Source organism: Dendrobates tinctorius, unplaced genomic scaffold (genome assembly GCF_039654945.1).
Source record: "Dendrobates tinctorius isolate UK_male_01 unplaced genomic scaffold, ASM3965494v1 ptg000191l, whole genome shotgun sequence".
NCBI lineage: Eukaryota > Metazoa > Chordata > Amphibia > Anura > Dendrobatidae > Dendrobates > Dendrobates tinctorius.
In genome coordinates this window covers 8,286,437-8,313,406 of record NW_027361858.1, presented here as the reverse complement: position 1 = coordinate 8,313,406, position 26,970 = coordinate 8,286,437, and the positions used below count along the sequence as shown (strand labels likewise).

Genomic DNA, 26,970 nt, shown 5'->3' with positions numbered 1-26,970 from the left:
ATGTATGTAGTATGTATGTAGCATGCAGTATGTATGTAGCATGCATGTAGTATATATGTAGTATGTATGTGGTATGTATGTAGCATGTAGTATGTATGTAGCATGCATGTAGCATGCAGTATGTATGTAGCATGCATGTAGTATATATGTAGTATGTATGTGGTATGTATGTAGCATGTAGTATGTATGTAGCATGCATGTAGTATGTATGTAGCATGCATGTAGTATATATGTAGTATGTATGTAGCATGTAGTATGTAGCATGCATGTAGTATATATGTAGTATGTATGTAGCATGTAGTATGTATGTAGCATGTAGTATGTATGTAGCATGCATGTAGTATATATGTAGTATGTATGTAGCATGTAGTATGTATGTAGCATGCATGTAGTATGTATGTAGCATGCATGTAGTATGTATATGGTATGTATGTAGCATGTAGTATGTATGTAGCATGCATGTAGTATATATGTGTTATGTATGTGGTATGTATGTAGCATGCATGTAGCATGCATGTAGTATGTATGTAGTATGTATGTAGTATATATGTAGTATGTATGTAGCATGTAGTATGTATGTAGCATGCATGTAGTATATATGTAGTATGTATGTAGCATGTAGTATGTATGTAGCATGCATGTAGTATATATGTAGTATGTAGCATGTAGTATGTATGTAGCATGCATGTAGTATATATGTAGTATGTAGCATGTAGCATGCATGTAGTATATATGTGTTATGTATGTAGCATGTAGCATGCATGTAGCATGCATGTAGTATGTATGTAGTATATATGTGGTATGTATGTAGCATGCAGTATGTATGTAGCATGCATGTAGTATATATGTAGTATGTATGTTGCATGTAGTATTTATGTAGTATGAATGTAGCATGTATGTAGTATGTAGTATGAATGTAGCATGTATGTAGTATGCATGTTGTATGTATGTAGCATGTAATTTTTTTTTTTTTTTTTTTTTTTTACATTTAACACATTAGCCGGATGATGGGACTACTACTGTCCCATCATTGGCTAATGTGTCAATCACTGTCATGGTAGCAGGCATCGCCCGATGGGACTTGTAGTCCCATCGGACGATGCCTGCACAGACCCCCGGAGCCTGCACAGACCACCGGCAGGCCGGCACAGCCCCCCGGCAGGCCGGCACAGCCCCCCGGCAGGCCGGCACAGCCCCCCGGAGCCTGCACAGCCCCCCGGCAGGCCGGCACAGCCCCCCGGCAGGCTGGCACAGCCCCCCGGAGCCTGCACAGACCACCGGCAGGCCGGCACAGACCACCGGAGCCTGCACAGACCCCCTGGCAGGCCGGCACAGCCCCCCGAAAGGCCCGTACAGACCCCAGAGAGGCTGTACAAGGGCAGGAAAGGGTTTTTCTTATTCCGATACCGGAAGTCCCATAGACTTGAATGGGACTTCCGGTATCGGAATCGGCGATACCGATACTTTTTTTAAAGATCGGCCGATACCATCCGATACGATACTTTGAAGTATCGGACGGTATCGCTCAACTCTAGTTACCACCCAAGATCCCTGGGGGGTACACTCAGCGCTCTCATGACACGATCACCAGTGTTGGCCACATATGTTTCAGCGGTGCGGACTATTTTGTCTCTCTCCCATTTTCATTGAAATTATTTAAATACTGGCAGTATTTTCAAAGCAAGTGATTAGGGGTATTGACTTCAAGGGGGCTGCAGCTTGGTCCGGTCTTCTTAAAGAAGCCCTCCCATGAACTTTTTTTCTCTTATCCTTTGGTGTATATTTGTATGTAATTTAGTGTGAGTGTATTAAAGGGAACTTGTCACCTGTTTGGCTTCTATAAGATGCGGCCACTGCCTTTCAGGGCTTATCTACAGCATTCTATAATGCTGTAGATAAGCTTCCAGTCCGACCTGAAAGATAAGAAAAATAAGTTTTATTATACTCACCCGGGGGGGCGTTTCAGTGCTGTTCAGTCCGATGGGTGTCGCAGGTCCGGCTCCGGTGCCTCCCGTCTTCTTGCGATGCCGTCCTCCTGCTTGCTTCATTGCTCCCCGGCATCCTGCTTCTGCGCAGGTGTACTTATCTGCCCTGTTGAGGGAAGAGCAAAGTCCTGCAGTGCACAGACACTGGGCCTCTCTGACCTTTCCCGGCACTTGTGCACTGCAGTACTTTTGAGGGCAGAGAAGTACGCCTGCGCAGGAGCGTGATGCCGGGGAGCAATGAAACAAGCATGAGGGCGGCATCGCAAGAATGTGGGAGGTGCCTGACACGGACCTGTGACACCCATCGGACCGGACCGCACCGAACCCCCCCAGGGTGAGTATAATAAAACTTATTTTTCTTATCTTTCAGGTCAATCTGGGGGCTTATCTACAGCATTATAGAATGCTGTAGCTAAGCCCTGAAAGGCAGTGGCCACATCTTATAGCGGCCAAAGCAGGTGACAGGTTCCCTTTAATATCCTCACTTACCGCTGCTCTCTCCGGGATCCAGCAGCGCCATTCTGCTCCTCTTCTGAGTGATGCCACCGCTCTTCAGACTATCCGGTCACTTTATACACCATGCTTGAGCCTGAAGTCTCTGCAATGCAAGCCTGTGGAGTCAAGATCTGAAATTCTATAGGCACTTGCATTGTAAAAGTCACCTCCGGGTTATATACTCGGGTCAATATACTCAACTACTGCTTCTCTCTCTGGAGCCCAACGGTGCTGGACCCTGGAGAGAGAAGTGGTAGGTGAGCATTTTAACACACTGACATTACAATACATGCACAATGCATATACGAGTAGACACATTTAGGGGGAAAACAGTTAATTGGAGAGCTTCTTTAAATGGGGTTATGCTGCAGTCTTGTGCCATTTGTGGCCTTGAGTGCTACACTGCAGAGAAAAGTCCTAGAACATGAAGACATCTCTGTGTTATGCTCATTCTCAAGTTTGATGGGGTTCCTGGGAGTCAGTGCTGTTGCCATTAAGGGGAGAAGGTGGATGTGAGGGCAAGGTGTTGCGGATAGTAAAGGAAAGATGGAAAGTGAGGGATACAGTGTTGCTACTATAGGGTAAGCAGTGGTGTGGGCGTAGTACTGTGGACAATGGGAGAGGGATGGTAAGGGTGGGATGGTAAGGGTGGGATCAACAGTGCGGAAGTGTTTCACAATAATCTTTCAGTGTTAATGCAACTTAAGAAAATAAAATAATACCGTATATACTCGTGTATAAGCCAAGATTTTCAACCCATTTTTTGGGGCTGAAAGTCCCCCTCTCGGCTTATACAAGGGTCATATACCTGGCGATTGGCGGGGGAGGGGGAGTGAGGGTGTCAGATCATACTTACCTGTCCTGCAGTGGTCTCTGCAGCCTCGCTCGCTTCTCCACTGTCTCCCTTCCTGTCTTCAGTGGTCACGTGGTGCCGCTCATTATCACTCATGAATATACACATATTCATGAGTGGTAATGAGCGGTACCACGTGACCGCTGAAGACAGGAAGGGAGACAGTGGAGAAGCGAGCGAGGCTGCAGAGACCACGACAGGATGGGTGAGTATAGCGATATTCACCTGTCCGCCAGTCCATCGCTGCTCACCGCTGTCTCCGCTTCATCCTGTGTCAGTGACGTTTAGGCAGCAGGGGGCATGGTGACGTGATTAGTGCATGCTGCCCCTCTGCTGGCTGAACAGTCACTGACATAAGAAGCGGCAGACAGAGGCGATGGGCCCAGGAGAGGTGAGTATGGCATTTTTTTTGCAGCATATGGGGGCATATTTTGTGGAGCAGCATATGGGGGCATAGTCTATGGAGCAGCATATGGGGCATATTCTATGGGGCAGCATATGGGGGCATAGTCTATAGAGCAGTATATGGGGGCATAGTCTATGGGGCTGCATATTAGGGCATATTCTATGGAGCAGTATATGAGGGCATAGTTTATGGAGCAGTATATGGGGGCAGAGTCTATGAGGCCGCATATGGGGGGCATAAACTATGGAGAAGCATATGGGGGCATAATCTATGGAGCAGCATATGGGGGCATAAACTATGGAGCAGCATATGTGGGCATAAACTGTGGAGCAGCATATGGGGGCATATTCTATGGAGCAGCATATGGAGGCATAAACTATGGAGCAGCATATGGGGGCATAAACTATGGAGCAGCATATGGGAGCATAAACTATGGAGCAGCATATGGGAGCATAAACTATGGAGCAGCATATGAGGGCATAGTCTATGGATTCCACCCTCGGCTTATACATGAGTCAATAAGTTTTCCCAGTTTTTTGTGGCAAAATTAGGGGGGTCGGCTTATACACGGGTCGGCTTATACACGAGTATATACGGTAAGTTCCAATTCGATATTCTATATAGCAGATAGGCAACATCTTTGTCCTTATCACATAACTGATATTAATAGCTATAGATGGAGAAGATCAAGGATCTTAGGACAGAGCATGATGAAAATTCTGTTTTTGTACTGATGGTTTTAGGTATTGAGTGTGGTCTTTACCCATCTATACCAAATGCTATATCGATTCCAATGGGAAATGCCTACGACGATAAGCTTCTTTTTATATGCAACAATGGATATCATCTTATTGGGACAGAAAATATAACATGTCTGGCTACTGGAAAATGGAGCCAGCCTCTACCGCAGTGTAAAGGTAGGTAATTATAATCAGGTCAAGCCAAGCTGTGCAGTTATTTAGTATATTGTAATCATTTGCAACACCTTAAAGGGAACCTGTCATATTGTACATGTTCAGATTGATGTAAAGAGTCGTGGTAATGAAACACTTCCAGAAAATGTTTTGTTCCCTACATCTGTCTAAATGTATATTTAATGTAAAATAAGTGCGCTAATACAATATACATACCAATCATCATCTTCCTCGCTTTCCAGCACTGCTCTGATCTACTTCTGGGTCATGTGACTGAAATCTGACTCGCTGGGGTTTGTATGTGAATTGGCAGCCGCTTTTACATGTAAGTTTATGGAGAGTCACAACAAGACTCCATAGACTTACATTGTAAAAGTAACTTCCAGATCATACTTCATCAAAATTGCAGTATCTTGACTGAGAAGAGGATCAAAGCAATGCTGGAAACGAGTTATCACCAAAGGATAGATGATAGGTTGCTTATTGGTTGGGGATTGACTGCTGATCCGCAGATTGGGGAACCTTTGTGCCAAAATTTTCAGCGGTATGTCAGACACCAAACTTCAACTCCATTCATTCTCTATTGGGTTTTGGGGCAAGAGCAGCACTCAAAGGCCCATAGAGAATGAATGGAATGGTGGTCAATCATGTGCACTGCCACTCCATTCTAACTTGGATAAAAGTTCCCCATGATGCTGATCGGTGTGGGTCTTAGCGGTCGGACAACCATTGATTAACGAGTTATCATCTATCCCGTTGATAACCTGTTTTCACTGGACAACCACTTTAAGTTAAGGGGTTAAACTGTTTTTAAAATAGCCCTTATATTTCAACTTCTTACCCTAAAATTGAAGCTAAACCTATTTCTTGATAATTTAATAACTAGCTATTTTATATACACTGGCCTAAAAACAATGCATCTTCCTTTTCTCAGAGACCAGATGTGAAATTCCCATTGATTTAGAAAATGGATATGTTGAGCATGAAAATGCTACTTCTGGCAGCACTGTGACATACCACTGTAATAGTGGGTATAGTTTGGAAGGGGAAGAATTTGCCAAGTGCACAGAAAATGGAAACTGGAGTCATCCGATGCCTTTGTGTAAACGTGTGTGTTCATTTTGTATTCATATATTTTAATATGTTTATTGCATACATAAATTCCATTTGCTAAAAATGTAAAAAACATGTGGTACTTTGCACTCATTTTGATCAATGTTTGGAAGCCCATCTACTTACATCAAGGTGACCTCTCTTGAACTGGAACCCTATAATAAAGCTTGATTTAGGATAAGTTAACACTGGGCATTTTTGCTGCGCTTCTTTTAAGCGTTTTTTTATGCTACTTTTCAGCTACGTTTTTCATTACCAACTATGTCTACGAGATTTCAGAAATCTCATGCACACACATTGATTTTTGTGTCATCGGTATTTTCTGCTTGGCATAGTTTTTTGGACATAGAGCATGTCACTTCTTTCAGTGTTTTTTCAACATTTTTTACCCATTGACTTGAATAGGTGGTGAAAAAATGCTGAAAAAAATGCACCAAAAACGCAGGTATCATTTTTTGTAGCTTTTTTTGTGCCAAAACTACATTCTTTGGAATAGAATTTATTTCAATATTATACTTTATCACCATGCACAAGAGACAAATCTAACATGCCAAAAACGCACAAACTATGCATAAAAAACCCAAGAAAAAACAAGGAAAACATGTTTATTTTCTGTAGCTTCTTTCCTGCCAAGAGATCAGGTTTTGCTGCAGAAAAAAAAATGCTGACAAAAACGGCTTGTGGGAACTTACCCTTAGGCCTCATATGAGCTGGGCAAGTATAGGATCGAGCTATGGATTACACTAATACATACCAGGAAAGCTGGGAAGCTGGGTGTGTAGAGTGCAAGGTATTGGGAGTAGTTACAATCCACAACATACAGTACAATGAAGAAAATATATGAATTGGTTCAGACTACATAGAGTAGTAAATGAAGACATAGATGTAAATATGCTGCTACTGCTGTGAAACACTTAACAATAACACTAAACAACAACAATCTGCAAATATAATATACATAAATTCCACTAAATGGCACAGGCCTCATTCAGACATCCATTTTTCACCTACAAGTACTATCTTATGTTTTTCATGGATAGAATTCATACTTATGGGTCTGTTCACATTTGATTTTATTGTGGGACTGAGTGGTCTGCGCAAAATTCTGGAGAAATTTCCAATAATCATCCGAGTGTTGGATCAAAATTGCCAATGCAAGTTTATGAGTCTGTGGAAAAATAGAACAGCACTCAGATGCCAACTGAGCAGTGTTGGTTTTCACAGACTGATTGATGGGAGAAGATGGAGAAACTTTTTTTTTTCTCTATTTTGAGAAAAATTGTTGGAACTGGGGCCAAAGTTTTATGACACTCTGCTGAAACTCTGATGACACTCTGCTGAAACTCTGATGACACTTTGCTGAAACATGGATCAAAAACACTGTGGAAACTCAGTCCAAACTCTGGTGCCACTGCTGAAATTCAGATAAAAAAACACTGTTTTTCTCATACAACAAAAAAAGGTAGTCTAATTGAGCTCTTCTGAAGAACATGTGCCTAAAATACTGTTCAAAAGTGAAGGGAACACTACTAACACAAATAAAAAATTGTTCACTAAATGCACAGTTTTTGAGTTGTCATTGACTTTTGCATTTATTAAATTTCTTCCTGTGTCTTTCATTAGCAAACCCTTGTCCTGTGCCATTTGTTATCCCGGATAATGCAATTCTGACAGAAAATGAATTTTTTGTTGGCCAAAAATTGTCCATGAAATGTCGAAAGGGCTTTCGTCTTGTTGGCAAATCGATTATAATATGCAATGCTGATTTAACCTGGACAGAAGCACCAGCCAAGTGTGAAAGTAGGTCTTACCATATAAACTGCCTCTTATATTAATCATGTAGTGTAAAAAATCATGTCCAAATAGATGTACCTTTACCCCTTGCCTTTTTTTATCTTTCTGTTGACCTTGCCGTTTGAGGTCTTGTTGTTTGTGGGACGAATTGTGGTTTTTAATCACAGCAATCATTTTACCATACAGTACACTAAAAAACTGTAAAAAAAATAAAATAAAACCAAGTGGGATGAACTGGTGAAAAAAATAGAATTCCACTATAGTTTTTGGGTTTTGTTTTTTTACAGCATTTTAGGTGCCTCAGCTTAAACTCGGATCGACTTATACTCAAATATATACGGAATTTAAGTGGTAAAAATAATTCAGTTTGTAAAAAAGATGTTTTTGTTTTTGTCATGCTTTTATTTTTTTCCAACCCTAAGCTGATGGTTTAAGTGACACCAATTTGGGGTATATATGACATTTTATTTTTTTAATGCCTTTTTTTAATGTGTGGCATTTTGTTTTTACAACATTTATTGTATGAATTAAATAATTTTATATTTTGATAGACCAGACATTTGCACTGAATATAGCAAATATGTTTGCTATGTTAAGATTTCTTTATTTTTAAGATTTTTATTTTTGTATTTTTTATATCTTTAAAAACTCACTTTTTATTTCAGATCTTAGTCACCTTAGGGGACTTGAAACTGCAATCGTCTGATCATTTATGCTATATAGCACAATTAGAATGAAAATCGCAGAGTACCAAGATGACAGCAACATAGGCCTTCAGTAATTAGTGCACCACACACACACTCTATATGCCGTACGCACCACACACACACATACTGACACACACACACACTGACACACTTACACACACCCACTCACACTCAGGCTCACACACTCACTCACACACTCATAAGCTCATACTCACACTCACACTCAATCTCATACTCATACTCACACACACACACACTCTCATACCTATACTCACACCCACACACTCAGACTCATACACTCACACTCATCACACTCTCACTCAGTCACACTCACACACTCACACACTCACACTCAGTCATACTCACACACACTCATACACTCACACTCTCACACTCATGCAGCCTCTTGCACAGTACCACCAGCGGAACACCATCACACTGCGCCTGCACAAATTCTGCACAGGAGCAGTGAATCATTCAGCTGACCCTGATGGCAGATGCACGATGTGTCAAAAGGCACAGGAAGCCGGTCACATTAAAGGGGTTTTCCCACGAACGAAAGTTCATTTTAAAAATTGTCTGTGTCTGACCGTGTACAGAGCATACCACATCTCCTGGGCAGGGGAGGAAGCAAAAGACAATACTGACATTACAGCACGGGATCACAGAGGATTCATTTTCTGAGGTAAAATATTTCACTGACTGTTTTTAAACAATATTTTACCTCACAAAATGTATCCTCTGCGATCTCCTGCTGTAATGTCAGTATTGTCTTTTGCTTCCTCCCCTGCCCAGGAGCTGTGGTCTGTTCTGTACACGGTCAGACACAGGGGTGAGACAGACAGAGCACAGGGGGGAGACAGCTCAAACGGGACAGCACATGAGGGGAGAACACCGCAAAAGAAGGAGAGAGACAGCAGAGAAGGGGAATAGCACATAGGGTAGACAGGTCAAAGAAGATAGCACAGATGGGAGAAGTCAGCACATGGGGAGAGATAGAGTGGATAGGTGGGTGAGCACATGGGGAGAGATTCTCAATGCTGCAAACCCTGCCCCCATCGTGATATTACCGCCCTCCCGATGTGATACCATCGGGCCTCCATCTAGTCTAAGAATAAAAATATACTTTAACTACCTATAGAAAGCTATAACTAGCCCATGTAGTGGCAGTGCGCCACAAAAGCGGTATACTGCAGAAATAAATACTGTTGGTGTTAATATTATGAGTGGAGCTTAAGTATATTTTGCATTGATTTTTTTAGAAATCTCTTGTGGCCCTCCTTTTCATGTGCAAAATGCAATGGTCCGAGGATTGTTTCATCATTACGGCGACATGGTGACATATTCCTGTTACAGTGGGTACATGTTAGAGGGATCGTTTAGGAGTGTTTGTTTGGAAAATCAGACGTGGACCACACCACCTTCCTGCAAAGGTACTTTATGATGCTCTGTGATAAAAGTATTTAGTAAATAAACTCAATTATATATTTATTTTTTTTGAATAGTTTAAATTACACTCCAGCTCATATTAGAAATGGGTCTCCCAAAGCATGGTCTGCCCACAGCAGATGGAGGGTCTCAGACATCCCAAAAATAGAGTCCATTGTGGAAGCAGAGGCATATGAATGAGAAGAAGCAGGTCAACTATGCATGGCTATAGGCTATAGGGGGCACTTTAAAAGATTATGGCCCGTATGGAACGATAGGCATATTAAGTATAGTAGAAATTTAGAACTAGTATTTAGCTAATCTGAAATTAGGGATTATGATGACCATTTTATAAATGACTTGTCATAAATGCTTAGCTTGTGATGGTTGTTGTCTTGGACGAAGATGAGATAATTCAGACAAAATGATCGATCCACTACAAGAATCACGTTTGAAAAACATGAAAAGATGCCAATAAGTTGGCCTAGATTGGCCTTTTATGCTGTCCGAAATCTTTAACCCCTTCACCCCCAAGGGTGGCTTGCACGTTCATGACCGAGCCAATTTTTACAATTCTGGCCATTGTCCATTTATGGGGGTGTTACTCTGGAACGCTTCAACGGATCTAGGCGATTCTGAGACTGTTTTCTCGTGACATATTGTACTTCACTTTAGTGGTTACATTTTTTCGCTATAACTTGCGTTTATTTATGAAAAAACAGAAATATGGCGAAAATTTTGAAAATTTTGCAATTTTCAAACTTTGAATTTTTATGCCCTTAAAACAGAGAAATATGTGACACAAAATAGTTACTAAATAACATTTCCCACATGTCTACTTTACATCAGCACAATTTGGGAAATGACATTTTTTTTTGTTAGGAAGTTATAAGGGTTAAAAGTTGACCAGCGATTTCTAATTATTACAACAAAACTTACAAAACCATTTTTTTAGGGACCACCTCACATTTGAAGTCACTTTGAGGGGTCTATATGGCAGAAAATGCCCAAAAGTGACACCATTCTAAAAACTGCACCCCTGAAGCTACTCAAAACTACATTCAAGATTATTAACCCTTCAGGTGCTTCACAGGAGCAGAAGCAACGTGGAAGAAAAAATGAACATTTAACTTTTTAGTCACAAAAATAATATTTTAGCAACAATTTTTTTATTTTCCCAAGGGTAACAGGAGAAATTGGACCCCAAAAGTTGTTGTCCAATTTGTCCTGAGTACGATGATACCGAATATGTGGGGGGTAACCACTGTTTGGGCACATGGCAGGGCTCAGAAGGGAAGGAGCCCCGTTTGACTTTTTCAACCTAAAATTGCTGGAATTGAGATCGGAAGCCATGTCGTGTTTGACGAGCGTCTGATGTGCCTAAACACTGGAAACCCCCCACAAGTGACCCCATTTTGGAAACTAGACCCCTTAAGAAACTTATCTAGATGAGTGGTGAGCACTTTGAACCCCCATGGGCTTCACAGAAGTTTATAACGCCCGGGCGTGAAAATAAAAAATCATATTTTTTCCACAAACATGATTTAGTCCCTAATATTTTGTTTTCCCAAGGGTAATAGGAGAAATTGGACCCCAAAGGTTGTTGTCAAATTTGTCCTGAGTACGCTGATACCCAATATGTGGGGGGAACCACTGTTTGGGCACATGGCAGGGCTTAGAAGGGAAGGAGCCCCATTTGACTTTTTCAACCTAAAATTGGCTGGAATTGAGATCGGACGCCATGTCGCGTTTGACGAGCATCTGATGTGCCTAAACAGTGGAAACCCCCCACAAGTGGCCCCATTTTGGAAACTAGACCCCCTAAGGAACTTATCTAGATGTGTGGTCAGCACTTTGAACCCCCAAGTGTTTCACTAAAGATTATAATGCCCGGGCATGAAAATATAAAATCCTGTTTTGTTCCCACATAAATGATCATTTAGTTCCCAATTTTTAATTTTCCCAAGAGTAACAGGAGAAATTGGACCCCAAAAGTTGTTGTCCAATTTGTCCTGAGTACCCTGATACCCCACATGTGGGAGAAAACTACTGTTTGGGCACACGTCAGGGCTCGAAAGGGAAGTAATGATGTTTTGGAAAGCAGATTTTGATGGAATGGTCTGCGGGCATCATATTCCATTTGCAGAGCCCTTGATGTTCCTAAACAGTAGAAACCCCCCATAAGTGACCCCATTTTGGAAACTAGACCCCCTAAGGAACTTATCTAGATGTGTGGTGAGCACTTTGAACCCCCAAGTGCTTCACTAAAAATTATGATGCCCGGGCATGAAAATATAAAATCCTGTTTCGCTCCCACATAAATGATCATTTAGTCCCCAATTTTTAATTTTCCCAAGAGTAACAGGAGAAATTGGACCCAAAAAGTCATTGTACAATTTGTCCTGGGTAGTCTGGTACCCCACATGTGGGAAAAAACTGTTTAGGCACACGTCAGGGCTCGAAAGGGAAATAGTGTTGTTTTGGAATGCAGACTTTGATGGTCTGCTGGCATCATGTTCCGTTTGCAGAGCCCCTGATGTGCCTAAACAGGAAAAAAAGCCACATGTGACATCAGTTTGCATACTAGACCCCCAAAGAACAAATCTAGATGTGCCCCCAACTAATCTAATGTAAATTAGTAGTGCATGGAAGTGTGGTACAATTTGAAGCAATCCTTCATACACAGGCCAGGTTTTTCGGGGTAGGTGTCGCATTGATAAGTGGTGTCCCTGCGTATTCCTTTTTTGTAACACACTCGACACCTTTTTTGAGGCTTACCTTTTCTTGGGGTTGGCGGGACCACCCCCGGAAAATGCTGACCTGGGACAATGCGAGCACCTTCAGTTCCAGAAGTACTGGGGCCCGCTCCTTCCTGAGCACCAAACATCAGGGCCTAAACCACTACCTCCTGGAACTCAAGGTACGACGTATCGCTGGGGCATGCACATTGTGACAGCAGGAATGCGTTGAGCATTGCCATTTGGACGATGTGCACGGCCAGCTTTTTATACCACACCTTGGCCTTCCTTAATGCACTGTACGGTTGGAGGATTTGATCAGAGAGATCAACGCCCCCCATGTTTTTGTTGTACCCCACTACACATGTCGGTTTGCGGACCTGTGTAGAGGTACCCCATACAGTGCAGAGGGTACTGCCATCACCGTGTATGGTGGTCAAGAGATGGACATCTCTCTTGTCCTTGTACTTGACCACCAGCAGGTGGTCGCTACATTGGGCTCTGCTCTCACCTTTTCGGAGCATCTGCCCAAGTAGCGTCTTCGGGAGGCCTCTCTGATTTTTGCGGACAGTACCGCAGGCTGCGGTACATCGCTCAGAGAGGGATTTGTAGAGTGGGTTGCTGGTATAAAAGTTATCAGTGTAGAGGTGATAACCTTTATCCAGCAGTGGGTGCACCAAATCCCACACAATTTTTCCACTCACTCCCAGGAAAGGAGGATACTCAGGGGGTTCAATCAGGGTGTCCTTCCCTTCATAAACTCTAAACTTGTGGATGTACCCTGAGGTTCTCTCACACAACTTATAGAGTTTGATTCCGTACCTGGCCCTCTTACTGGGCAGGTATTGACGGAATTGCAGCCTTCCCTTGAAGTGAACCAAGGACTCATCCACGCAGATGTCCCTTTGGGGCACGTACACTTCAGCAAACGTTTTGTTGAAGTGTTCGATGACCGGCCGAATTTTGAAAAAATGGTCAAAGTTGGGGTCATCTCATGCGGGACACTGTGCATTATCAGTATAATGCAGAAACTTGTGGATGGCCTCAAAACGCGTCCGGGCCATGACCATTCGGAACACTGGAGTGTTGTATAAAATATCAACACTCCAATATTGCCGAATTTCCAGCTTCTTCAGTATCCCCATATGGAGGACCACGCCCCAAAACTGCGTCATTTCAACTGCGTCTACAGGAGACCAGTTTGAAAATGTTGAACGCTGGTTTTGCTCCAAAAATTGACGAGCATACAAATTAGTTTGCTCCACCATGAGGTTAACAAAATCCTCAGAGAAAAAGACTTTGAAAAAGTCAATTTCTGTGAGGCCGGTGGTGTCAAACTTGATTCCTGATTCTGCCACAAAATCAGGAATCAGTGGCTCGTAATTTTCGGGGGGCGAGGTCCATACAGGGAGCACTGGGTCAGCTGCAGGCATGGAGGGCACTGCCTCATCTTCTGTCCTGGAGCGTCTGCGTGGCGGTTCCGCAGGACCCAAGGAGGAAGATGAGGAGGGGGAAGAGGAAGAAGAAGAGGATGAAGAATCCGAAAAATAAAGAAAAGTCGGATCCTCATCCAAATCGCTATCAGTGTCGGAGGCAAGTATAGCATATGCCTCCTCCATTGAATAGCGCTGTTGGGATGAATTTGATTACATTTTTGTGTAAATATGGTGCTTGGGTGTACACTTTATTGAAAACTGTATGTGTTCGTGAGGGGGAGGAGTGATTGGTGTAAACTTTCTGTAAAGAAAAAACTGTGGAATTAAGTCTAAAACAGCAGGCCCTAGCTGATAAGTGTCACTTATCAAAACTAGGCGTGGATGTGCGCACGGGGTGGCGCAAGGGGGGGTGGTAAAACAGCAGACACAAACTCTGATAAGTGAACTGCGTCACTTATCCAAGTTTTGCAGCTGCGGGATGTGTGTATGGAGGTGGCGCAAAGGGGGCTAAGGAAAAAAAGCGAGCACGAGTGTTGATCGGTGAACTGCGTCACCGATCAACGCTCACCGGCTGCGCACGGAGGTGACGCAAAAGTGGGGTGGAGGGGGGTAAAAATAGGGGGAAGGGGGATGTGGGGATTGGGGTGGATGAAGAGAGATTGGGCAGGGATCAGTTAGGGTTGTAGTTAGGTGGCACAAAGGGGGTGAAAAAAATGAAAAACGTCAGGCACAAGCTTGGATAAGTGACATGTGTCACTTATCCAAGTTTTGCGGCTGCAGGATGTGTGTACGGAGGTGGCGCAAAGGGGGCTAAGGAAAAAAAAGGGAGCCATTGCGCCAATCCGGGTGCTTTTTGCCGGTGCCTGGCGTTGCCAGGCACCGGCTCTAGGATCGAGTGCATCGGTACTCGATCCCAGCCTAGGACTTCATTGTTTCAGCCAAGCTGATTGACTGAAACAATGAGAAACACTGCGATTGGCTGTTCATAATTGAACAGCCAATCACAGCGCTCTGGATGCCGGGGGGCGGGATCGCAGCCCGGGATACTGACGCCATCTTCTGTAAGGTGAGATGGCGTCGGAATTTTAATGCGATCACTGCGACTTAAGTCGCGGTATCGCATTAAAGGGCCCGATGTATTATCTCGTCCACGGTCATACGGGCCCGGGTACCATGGACGGGATAGTACGTCCGATGTCAGGAAGGGGTTAAAGTATAGCAATTTTTACTCTCGTGCATTTTGCTGTATTTCCAACTTCGAAGTAATATTTTTTGATTTTCAGTTCTTTGTTCCTACACATGTGATAGTGGTATGTGACAAATGCACTAATAATGTTAGATTTCCCATCTAAATACTGTAATTATATTCAACTACTGAGCTAGCAGTCTAACAAAAATGCTTACACCTAGGTATTTAATGGGCATCACATTGCAGACTGGACTTTCCCTTTCTGTGACGCTTCATCGTGCTCCCAGTTATCGTACTTATCTGTAGACACTTGGCTCCCATCAACTGTCAGATTTTTTAGAATTCACTCAACAAATAAAACCATAAAAATAAATTATATATGAGCAAATAAAAAGCACCAGCTATTCCACAAGAGTAAAAGATAGAATGACTGAATGAAAACTAGTTTTTGAACTGCAGATTTCTATGGATGCCAGACACTGAGAAGTACAGAATGACGCACTAAACATTTTACCTGCTTATATTTATAGCAGCATTCTAGGAAGGTTTTTAGGATATAATTTACCATATATCTTATTCTTATGCGTAGTGTGCTTGCTGATGTTAACCTAATATTAGGTTTTATTGCTAAAGTCATTTTTATATTTATATTTGATTTCACAAGATAGTCTAAAAAGCATTTAATCGTTTATAAATCACTCAGTAAAAATATCCAAGCAAATTTCAGCTCAATCTAAATGATAACTGCATCACATAAAAAATATATTCCCTTAACAAATGTGTATACTGTGCAAAGTAACAGGCAAAAGGAAAAATGATTGATCATTCTAGAGTAATGTCATATTTTATATTGGAGAATATGCATAAATGATTAAAGTTATAATAAAGATTGTCTTAAAAAATCTTTATTACCTGAAATACTTGATGAGTTTTAGAGTAAACATAATAACTGTGCAGAGACCTCTTAAAGGGAGCCTTGAACTTAACCCTTGAAATTAAGTGACATGAAGTAAATAGGTTTGTGCAGTCAAGACATACCAAAGTATGATAAACTGCTGTAGTCCAAAATTCCCTCTCATTGTTGTCCCAATATTATTTGTAGCTTAAAGAAATGTTTGTTGTACATAGTTTCTACTAAAGATGGATATGCAGGTTACTTTATGATTACTTGAACTAGTTTTTACAGCGAGTTTGTAACTCTACCTGTAATTTCCTGAAGTCTTCTCAGCTAATTTATGACCACATCAAAGTATGGTTCATCCTTCAAATTGGCTATAGTTAGAAATCAATTCAGTGGATTTCAGAAAAGAATTACTATTTTTAATGTACCATTAATTTCAGGGTGTTATACATATGAAATATGTGACATACACATGACATAGCATATATAAAACATATTAAAGAAAATGACAGAGCAATACAGAGGAGAGAGGAGACTGTGTTCCTGGCCTTACATTCAACGGGGTAGATTTACAGAACGAGTTACATACTCTCTGTCAGAACGAGATCAATGGAAAAGAAAAGAATGGAATCATAACATTTGGTTCCAGTGGGTTGGTGGTGAGAAGCATGGTCACCTGATTGGGTTGTGTATGTCACAACTCCAATAGATATCCGTATAATGTTGTGCTGCTGCTGTCACATCTGCAGAAAAAAGTGGTCCCTCTTCTGCATAAATGATGAAAAATAGTAGAGGAGTTGACGTATACCTGGCCACACCGCTGTCTAGAAGAGGTGGTTTCACGCTTGCAGTTATGCTTAAAGTAGTTTTTTAACGCGTTTCGAGTCAGCACGTTCACTACATACAAGAACAAACTCAATGACATGTTCTCAGTTTATTAATTCTGCAGCCAGCAATATGTAGGGAAACAAACTGCCTCTAAAAGTCAAATGTAATTATTTTAAATCGAATTTCTAAAATTATTTTTAGCCCAAAATGCATGCTTTTCACAGTTATAAAAAAAGTTCCTGAAGGTTTTACTATTTTTTAAGGTGTAAAATACCTTAATTCTTTTTATTCTTCAGAAGTTATAACTTAACCCTACACAAATATGACAATGTAGGCTCCATGTGGATTTAGCAGACCAATGGTCACTGGATTTCCTTGTTTCTGGACCTTATTATTCTGTAGCCGTCTGGATTTGCCTAGATTTTATCTCTCGGTGCAGTCTTTCAGTAATTTTTAAGCTTAGACTGAATTCATGATATGTTAACTTTTTCACTCAGTTGCAGGATATATCTTAGATAAATGTGTCATGCATTTATGTATAATAGCGATATCATTTTTATGCCGCCAGCTGAATTCATAAAGTGTGATATGTCTCAGTCAAAGAATTTGGATGTATAGTGTATGTGAATGACAGATATTCCTATCACGTATTCATAACACAGGCATATAATTTAGATGTTCTAATTCACTAGTGTGGGACACTAACAGTTCCAGGGACAGTGATAAATATGTTCCTTACCATGCTGGTAAATGATTTTGATAGCTACTTTATCCTTACAGTAAACTTTTTTAGTATTTAATACTTTTGTATTCTATACCTCTGGGTGCAGAGAGGTTTTTGGCATTTTTGACGGATTAGTAGACTGAGTAACTTGAAGCGAAACACAGAGAAGAATGTTATGTTTGCATCACTATATGAAAAAGAATCCTTGTTTTGTCATTCTTCTTAAAGCTGTATGCAGATTTCCATGCCAGAATGGTGGTGTCTGTGAAAGACCAAATGCATGTTCATGTCCTGAAGGTTGGATGGGAAGGCTTTGTGAAGAACGTAAGTATTACTGTCAATTAGATACTATTGTTGAAATTATTAAAAATTTTGTGAAAATGGGGGAACTATACAAAAAATGTAAAATCAAAACATCTGCCTGTCTTTCATTGGGGAGGACGTTGTAGCAGCGTACAGCTTGATCATCTGAAGTGGCTTCCGACTATAAGATGCGTAATTTAAAAAAAAAATTCTTGCCAACAAGTAGATTTTAAAATCCAAAATTATAGTCAATTGGAATAATAAAATGCTCTGAACAGTCTATTTTACTTCTACCCAGAAATGGTCTAATGCAGAGTTGCAATGATATTCTGTGCATCCCTAACCCCAAGTCACAAAAAGGTTTGTCAGTGTCTAGTGACTTCTCACACGTATTTACCATGTTAGAGAACAGAGGTTTGGGCACAAGCACTAATGATGCCCTATGTGTCAATTTCTGAGACCCCCATATACAGTTGTATGAAAAAGTGTTTGTACCCTTCCTGATTTCCTATTATTTTGTGCATGTTTGTCACACTTAAATGTTTTAGATCAACAAATAAATTTAAATATTACATAAAGATAACACAAGTAAATACAAAATGAAGGTCTCTTTTATTAAGGGAAAAAGAAATCCAAACCTTCAGGGCTCTGTGTGAAAAACTGATTGCCCCCTAAAATTAATAACTGGTTGGGCCACCCTTAGGAGAAACAGCTGAAATTAAGTGTTTAGCAATGAGTCTTTTCAAATTCTCTGGAGGAATTTTGGCCCACTCATATTTGCAGAATTGTTGTAATTCAGCCACATTGGACGGTTTCCGAGCATGAACCAACTTTTTAAGGTCGTGCCACAGCATCTCAATTGGATAAAGGTCAGGACTTTGACTAGGCCACTCTCCAAAGTCTTAATTTTGTTTTTCTTAAGCCATTTAGAGGTAGACTTGCTGGTGTATTTTGGATCATTGTCCTGCTGCATAACCCAAGTGCGCTTCAGCTTGAGGTCACAAACAGATGGCTGGACATTCTTCTTCAGACTTCTTTGAAAGACAGTAGAATTTATGGTTTCATTTACCACAGCAAGTTTTCCAGGTCCTGGAACAGCAAAACAGCCCCAGACCATCACAGTACCACCACCATATTTTACTATTCCGTTTCTGTATGATGTTCCTTTTCTGAAATGCTGTGTTACTTCTATGCTAGATGCAATGGGACAGACGCCTTCCAAAAAGTTCAACTTTTGTCTCATTAGTTCGCAGAGTATTCTTCCAAACGTCTTCGGGATCATCAAGCCTTTATATTCTTATTGCTCAGTAGTGGTTTTTGTATTGGAACTCTGCCATGCAGGCAATTTTTGCCCAGTCCCTTTCTAATGGTGCAGTCCTGAACACTGACCTTAACTGAGGCAAATAAGGCCCTTCAGTACTTTGGATGTTGTTGTGATGTCTTTTGTGATCTTTTCGATGAGTCTTTGCTGTGGTCTTATGGTAATTTTAGTCAGTTTTCCACTCCTGGGAAGGTTCACCACTGTTCCATGTTTTCAACATTTGTGGATAAAGGCTCTCACTGTGGGTGGTTCACTACAGTCCCAAAGCTTTAGAAATGCGTTCTAACCTTTTCCAGACTGATAGATCGCAATTACTTTGTTTCTCATTTGTTCCAGAATATCTTTGGATTGCGGCATAATGTCAATCTTTTGAAGATTCTTTGGTCTACTTCACTTTGTCAGGCAGGTCCTATTTAAGTGATTTCTTTATTGAGAAAAGGTGTGGCTAGGGAGCCTCCCAAAGTTATGATAACCCACAGGTAAATTTATGTTTTAAGGGTACGGCAATCACTTTTCTCACGGGGCCCTGTAGGTTTGGATTTCGTTTTTCCCTTAATAATAAAAACTTTCATTTGCATTTTGTGTTTACTTGTGTTATCTTTGTATAATTATTTAATTTGTTTGGTGATCTGAAACATTTAAGTGTGAAAAACATTCAAAAGAATAGTAAATCAGGAAAGGGGAAAAAACTTTTTCACACAACTGTACAGGCAGATCCCTGTGTTGTACTTCAGAAAGAAGCAGATGAGGTAGCCATGCATGAGTGTAGCTTTCTTCATTGCAGTTTATGGGAGTAGTGAAAAGCTTGGCTGCTTCAGCAACTCTCATAAACTACAATGCAGAGAAATTGGTATATTCACAGTCTGTCTTCTTGGATAAAGAACAATTCCAAATTTCTGGATTGGTAGGAAGGAAAACATGGTTACAAAAATACATAAACAATATCAACATTAATAAAGTTAATCTTTACCTGCATTGTTAATATCTTACTTAGTAACATTTAGGGCACATATTCTTAGCAATGTAATTGAGATATTTTACTTGCATTATGTACTTTACCCCAGGGCTGCCCTAATATGTTCCATAAAACTAAAAAAAAGATAAGACTTGCAGAAAAAGAAGTGTGAACACTGAACAGTCTAACAAATTGACAAAATCACATTTCTATGTGACTAACAGATATAAACTATTTGTTACCCAAAAACTTTATGTCAATTCTGCAAGTAGATCACTAAGCATAGACCACTGTGAATGCAGTGAGAATGTGTGTGCACTGCTGCCTATTGTCATGCCTACAGCTATTGTGTGAAGACCAGTATGACTATTTAGAGTTCCGGCTGGTGGATATTCACAGAAAGTGGACATTGATTCAGACACTGTACTTTTGAACAGGTCAGTGCAGTCATAATTATAGTGTTAGGTAGAGAGGGAACTGTGCAGCTTTGAACAATTGCACAATTCTCTCAATGATAAATGATGTACAGTATGTTCTTTATGAGTGCTCTTCCTGGCCATTAAAGAATCCGTCAGGAGGGTTGGCAAGTGTGGACATCATCTATTAACTTGCCATGTGTCAGATGAAAACTTGCCATGTGTCAAGGCAGCACATATTACATGAGGAACAGTTTTTCTCATGGAGAATTGAGCATAAGCTAGTAGAGAAGAAGACCTCTTCCTGTAGTGAGCTTATTAAAAGGCATACACCACTTATTGACTTCTAGCAAATGGTATGCACCTCCTTGTGCGGTGTTAGAAATATTACTTGTCACAGACTGGAGTTTTGATGATTTGATGAATTTGACATTGGTGTAACCACGCCCCATCTCGACTCCTCCAAGCTCTGCCCATTTTGGCAGAAGTAATCCAAAGAGTGTGAAAACAGAAAGTCGCCAAACTGTTGTGAAGCTCTGTGTTAAGCAAAACATGTTGTGACTTTTTAAATCTTTAATGCCATTTTTGTGGTGTAAAACCTTATATGAATAGGTTCCTAAGTGTTGATTGTGATGAACACTAGATAAACCAAATTGATGGTTCTGAAAGTGGAATTCACTACTAGTCAGCTCACCTGTGTTGCACTTTTTTCTGAGGATTCTAAGGCCTCTTTCACACTTCAGTTTTTTGCATCAGTTCAATTCCGCCAAAAAGTCAGACAAGCGGATCCGTTCTCAACTGATGTGAACGGATGGCACAGGATCCGTTTTCAGACGGATCCTGAAAATGAGGAAATTTAAAGGAAACGCTGGCCGGGAAGGAGAGAGAGAGAGAGAGAGAGAGAGAGAATTTTTTTTTGTCCAGCACCCAGAAAGAATTTCGGGTTAAATGAGTGTCTGGAGGATCCGCCAGAGAAAAAAACGTTGCAAGCTCCGTTTTGAAATCTTTGAGGATGGTGACGGACAGAAACTTTTGGCGGATCCTCAAAAAAGACGGATACAACGGACGGCAATCCGTCACAATCCGCCATTAATGAAAGTCAATGGGGGAAAAAACGGATCCTCAAAAGAAAATTGAGGATCCGTTTTTTTTCAAAACCTGGCGGATTGTGACTGATTGTAAAAAACTGAAGTGTGAAAGAGGCCTAAGCATTGTACCTCTTGTTCAGTATCACTATGCTTATATGTCTTATTTAAGTTGATCTGCTATGCCTGTGTCCCTAATTGAAGTATAACTGCTATACCTGCGTATCTCATGGAAGGACAACCATAAAGCTTGTGTGCCTCAGCAGAAGAAAGTAAAACGACTATTGTGTTCCAGAACATGCTGTTGTGGGGGCACATTCTTTTTCTGCTGTGTTGCTACCTGCTTATGATTGGTCGGCAACATACAGGGAGAAGAAGTGCATGCCCCCAGTGAAAAATATCTGCTAACACCCACTTGGAGTTAAATTAGTTGAGAAATAATTAGACTGCTAATATCCCCGCAACAGAGATGTGAAATGAAAAAAAACCACACAAAATAATAAAAAAAAAACATGTTTAAACAGCTTCTAGGCTGCAGAGATTTTCCATCACTGAGAAAATCAACTTTGACTCTTAAATTAGGTTGCAAGTGTAAGACAACGCTAAACATGATTTCCAGTCTAGCGTCACTGTCACGTTCTTAATTGAAGTCTCTTTTTGACAGCAGAAAAGACATCAATTAAGCACATAGTCTACATTCCTCCCTAGCTTATCAGTTGCAAACAAACACAATACCATCCACCATTGCTATACACAGTATATAACCAGCTACAGGTATCCTTAGCCATGTTGAATGACCTCTTTTGCACTGTACAAGGGAGTGATACTCCCAACCTTTGCATTATTACTATTATCAGAATAGCATCCGTAGATCAGAATTGATCTGTTTTAATTATCAAGCCTTATACTTGCTGCAAAGAAATGTGAATAACAGTGGAAAAAGTTTAATCCCTCAGTCATCTGAATGGGTCTTAAAGGAAACACCGTTCTACAGCCAAATTGTTTCTGAGACGAAAACATTTGAACTCAACTAATTTTGTGGTGCTGAAAACTAATATGATGCTTACATTTGCTTATTGGCTCTTATTCTCAAGATCCGGAGGAGGGTGTAATTACTTATGATACCTCTCATGCAGGCTTATAGAAAAATTCTGTCTTTATTATTTTGCCATTATTATTGCATTGTTAGTACATTGTCTATTGTGCCTTCAGTATTCTAGCATCTTAGGGTGACCAATCAAAAAACGCCAACTTAGCTCCGATTATATAATCCTAATTACAGTTGCATCACCTACTTTTATAAATGCTCTCTGTGTAAGGTATGCAGTTTTAAGATTTCTTAGCATATTGGCTTGTTTATATATGTTTTTTCAGATATACCTCGTTCTTACATTGACAGAGCAGATTTTTTTTTGATACATATGCGAAGAAGTCGCTTTTGCGTCACAAAGGCAAAAATTGACTACCATCATAAGGAAAGCCTACAACCAATATTTTGGCTACATAATAGGGGATCAGGCCAAGTGTTGAACTCCACACATATGCTGCAATAGATATACATCACATCTTAACCAGCAGTTGCATGGGAAGAGGCAATATATGCCTTTTGCAGTCCCAATGATCTGGAAAGAGCCAACCGATCACACTATGATCACACTGCCATTTCTGTATGGCGCCACCCATTAGGAAAGGAGTTTTAAGGAAGAAGTGGATTTTACAGTATTCAAACATTCCATCTGCAATTTTCAGTTGAGGCAAGTGAGAAAGAATAGGACGTTTGGTGTCATGAAGCATATTCCTCTTATGAACCAGACTTTTTGTCAGCAACCTCAACTGAACCACACCTTATCATAGAATCATAGAATCGTAGAGTTGGAAGGGACCTCCTGGGCCATCTGGTCCAACCCCCTGCTCAAAGCAGGATTCGCTAAATCATCCCAGTCAGATGTCTGTCCAGCCTCTGTTTGAAGACTTCCATTGAAGGAGAACTCACCACTTCTCGTGGCAGCCTGTTCCACTCATTGATCACTCTAACTGTCAAAAAGTTTTTTCTAATATCTAATCTGTGTCTCCTCCCATTCAGTTTCATCCCATTGCTTCTAGTCTTTCCTTGTGCAAATGAGAATAAAGTTGATCCTTCTACAATGTGACAGCCCTTTAGATATTTGTAGACAGCTATTAAGTCTCCTCTCAGTCTTCTCTTTTGCAAACTAAACATTCCCAAATCCTGCAACCTTTCCTCATAAGACAGGGTTTGCAGACCGGTCACCATTCTGGTCGCTCTTTTCTGAACTTGCTCCAGTTTGTTGATGTCTTTTTTAAAATGTGGTGCCCAAAACTGGACACAATATTCCAGATGAGGTCTGACCAAAGAGGAGTAGAGGGCAATAATGACTTCACGTGATCTAGACTGTATGCTTCTGTTAATACATCCTAGAATTGCATTTGCCTTTTTTGCTGCTGCATCACACTGTTGACTCATATTCAGTCTGTGATCTATTAGTATACCCAAGTCTTTTTCACATGTGCTGTCACTTAGCCCTATTCCTCCCATTCTATATATGCTTTTTTCATTTTTATTGCCCAGATGTAGTACTTTGCATTTCTCCCTGTTAAAAACCATTCTGTTAGTTGCTGCCCACTTCTCCAGTTTATTTAAATCTTTTTGAATCCTCTCTCTCTCTTCTCTAGTATTAGCTATCCCTCCTAGCTTTGTGTCATCAGCAAATTTAATCAGTTTACCCTCAATTCCTTCATCTAAATCATTGATAAAGATGTTGAACAATACAGGGCCCAGGACAGAGCCCTGTGGTACCCCACTTGAGACATTCTTCCAACTGGATGTGCAGCCATTTACGACCACTCTTTGGGTCCGATCACTAAGCCAGTTATGAATCCACCTAACAGTTGCCTTGTCCATTCCATACTTAGTCATTTTTTCAATAAGAATTGTATGAGAGACTTTGTCAAATGCTTTGCTGAAGTCAAGATATACTATATCTATAGCATTTCCTTGATCCACCCAATCAGTGATACCGTCATAGAAGGAAATTAAGTTAGTCTGACATGACTTATTAGTTACAAACCCATGCTGACTCTGTTTAATCACTTCATTCTTATCCAGGTATTGACATACATGTTGTTTAATAATTTGTTCAAAGATCTTTCCTGGTATAGAAGTCAGACTCACCGGCCTATAGTTGCCTGGGTCCACCTTCTTCCCCTTTTTGAAGATAGGAACAACATTTGCTCTTCTCCAGTCTTCTGGCACTTCTCCTGTTCTCCAAGAATTTTCAAAGATTATGGAGAGGGGTTCAAAAATTTCTTCTGCTATCTCCTTCAGTACTCTGGGGTGTAATTCATCTGGACCTGGAGACTTGAATTCATTTAGGTTAGCTAAGTGTTTCCTCACTATCTTTCTGTTTATAGATATCCTGGATTCTTCTATTCCCTTAATAGGACAGTGAAGAACAGTTGATGTTACATTTCCTTTCTGAGAGAAAACAGATGCAAAATAGGAATTTAAAAGTTCAGCCTTCTCAACATCCTGTCTTACCATTTCATCATTTTCATCCTGTAAAAATCCTATAGCATCTTTGACTTTTCTTTTACTTTTGACATATCCCCAAAATCCTTTATTATTGCTTTTGACATCTCTTGCAAGCCTCAATTCATTTTCAGCTTTAGATAATCTGATTTGTGCCCTGCAGGTTCTGCAGACAGCATTATATTCTTCTTTAGATATGCCTCCCTCTTTCCATTTTATAAACATTTTTTTCTTCCTTTTTAGCATGTGCTTAAGTTCTGTGTTCATCCATCCTGGTTTCCTTAAATGCTTCCTATTCTTCCCTCTTTTCGGAATTGTTAACAACTGTGCTTTGAGAATTTCATTTTTCAAGATTTCCCATCCCTCCTGGACATTTTTGTCTTTTAGGATATCCAGCCATTGGATCCCTCCAATTCTCTTTCTGAATCCCTTAAAATCTGCCTTTCTGAAATCTAACCTTGACGTCTGAGTCTTCACAGGTCTTCCGCCTCTAGTTATCCAAAATTCTAAAATAGCATGGTCGCTACCTCCTAGGGTCCCAGCCACTTTTACCTCCTCATCCATTTCCTCCCTGTTTATAAGGATTAGATCCAAGGTAGCAGTTCCCCTTGTTTTCTCCCTTACCTTTTGGAAGATAAAGTTGTCAGCAAGAGAGGATAAGAATTTCCTTGACCTGTTAGTTTTGCCTGAGAGAGATTCCCAACAAATGTCTGGATAGTTGAAATCTCCCATGACAACTATGTCATATTTTTTGGAGAACTTGGCCATTTGATGCATAAAGAGTTCATCCATATCTTCAGCTTGCACAGGCGGCCTGTAGTAAATGCCTGCAATGGTGTCCTTTCCATTGTTCTGTCCTTGTATTCTTACCCAAACAGTTTCCACAGAACTCCCAGTCTCTGAAGCTTCAATCTCTGTGCAGATGTACTTGTTTCTAACATACAATGCGACACCCCCTCCTCGTTTATCAAGTCTGTTTCTTGCAAATAAGTTGTATCCTTCTAGTCTTGTATTCCAATCATGTGTATTGTCCCACCAAGTTTCAGTGATTCCAATGACATCATATTTCTTTTCCTGTGTTAGTAGTTCCAATTCTCCTTGTTTGTTGCCCATGCTTTGTGCATTAGTATAGAAACATTTTAGTTTGTGATTGGTTTCTCTTTCTCCAATATTTTTATTAATTAGATTCTTTCGTCTTTGTTCTTCCTTTCCACTTCTAATAGCAGAGTTCTCAATAGCATTTGTCAGGTGTATGGCTTTTTCTGGTCTTTTGCTTCCCTTCCCATGTTGTTCTAGTTTAAAGCTCTCCTTACAAGTGTAGCAAGGCGACTTCCAAATACATGCTTTCCAGTCTTCGTAAGGTGCACCCCATCTCTAGCAAGTAGTCCATCGTATAAGTAGTTCACTCCGTGATCCAGAAATCCAAATCATTGCTGACGGCACCATCGACGTAGCCAGTTGTTCACCTGCAGAATCTTATTCCACCTCCTTGTTCCATGGCCATCCATTGGGAGGATGGAAGAGAAGACCACCTGCGCTCCCAGTTCTTTCACTTTCTTGCCTAAGTCTTCAAAGTCTCTGCAGATGGTTTCCAGGTCGTTTATTGCGGTGTCATTTGTCCCCACATGTAGTAGCAGGAATGGGTAGTCATCTGTAGGTCTGAAGAGTCCTGATATCCTGTCAGCCACATCTTTAATTTTTGCACCTGGAAGACAGCACATTTCTCTTGAAGTTATAACACAAAGTGAACTGAACGAACTTGTTAGAGTTTTGGATCTGCTCTTAGGTTCCAGGCTAGTAGTAGAATCTCTTAGCGGTCGATGTTTGGATTT

The 26,970-nt window shown here is 40.7% G+C and overlaps 1 protein-coding gene across 2 annotated transcripts in view; it reads left to right on the top strand.

Annotated features, from left to right (window-relative positions):
* Positions 1 to 26,970, top strand: part of SVEP1 (sushi, von Willebrand factor type A, EGF and pentraxin domain containing 1) — a 543,713-nt gene that overhangs the window by 472,575 nt on the left and 44,168 nt on the right. The window contains exons 43-47 of one of the 2 annotated variants that reach the window (XM_073552437.1): positions 4,483 to 4,656; positions 5,588 to 5,761; positions 7,390 to 7,566; positions 9,530 to 9,700; positions 17,740 to 17,835. In XM_073552437.1, the coding sequence (XP_073408538.1) occupies positions 4,483 to 4,656; positions 5,588 to 5,761; positions 7,390 to 7,566; positions 9,530 to 9,700; positions 17,740 to 17,835 (792 nt within the window). The remainder of the gene's footprint in view (positions 1 to 4,482; positions 4,657 to 5,587; positions 5,762 to 7,389; positions 7,567 to 9,529; positions 9,701 to 17,739; positions 17,836 to 26,970) is intronic. The other variant, XM_073552438.1, reaches the window with a different exon arrangement.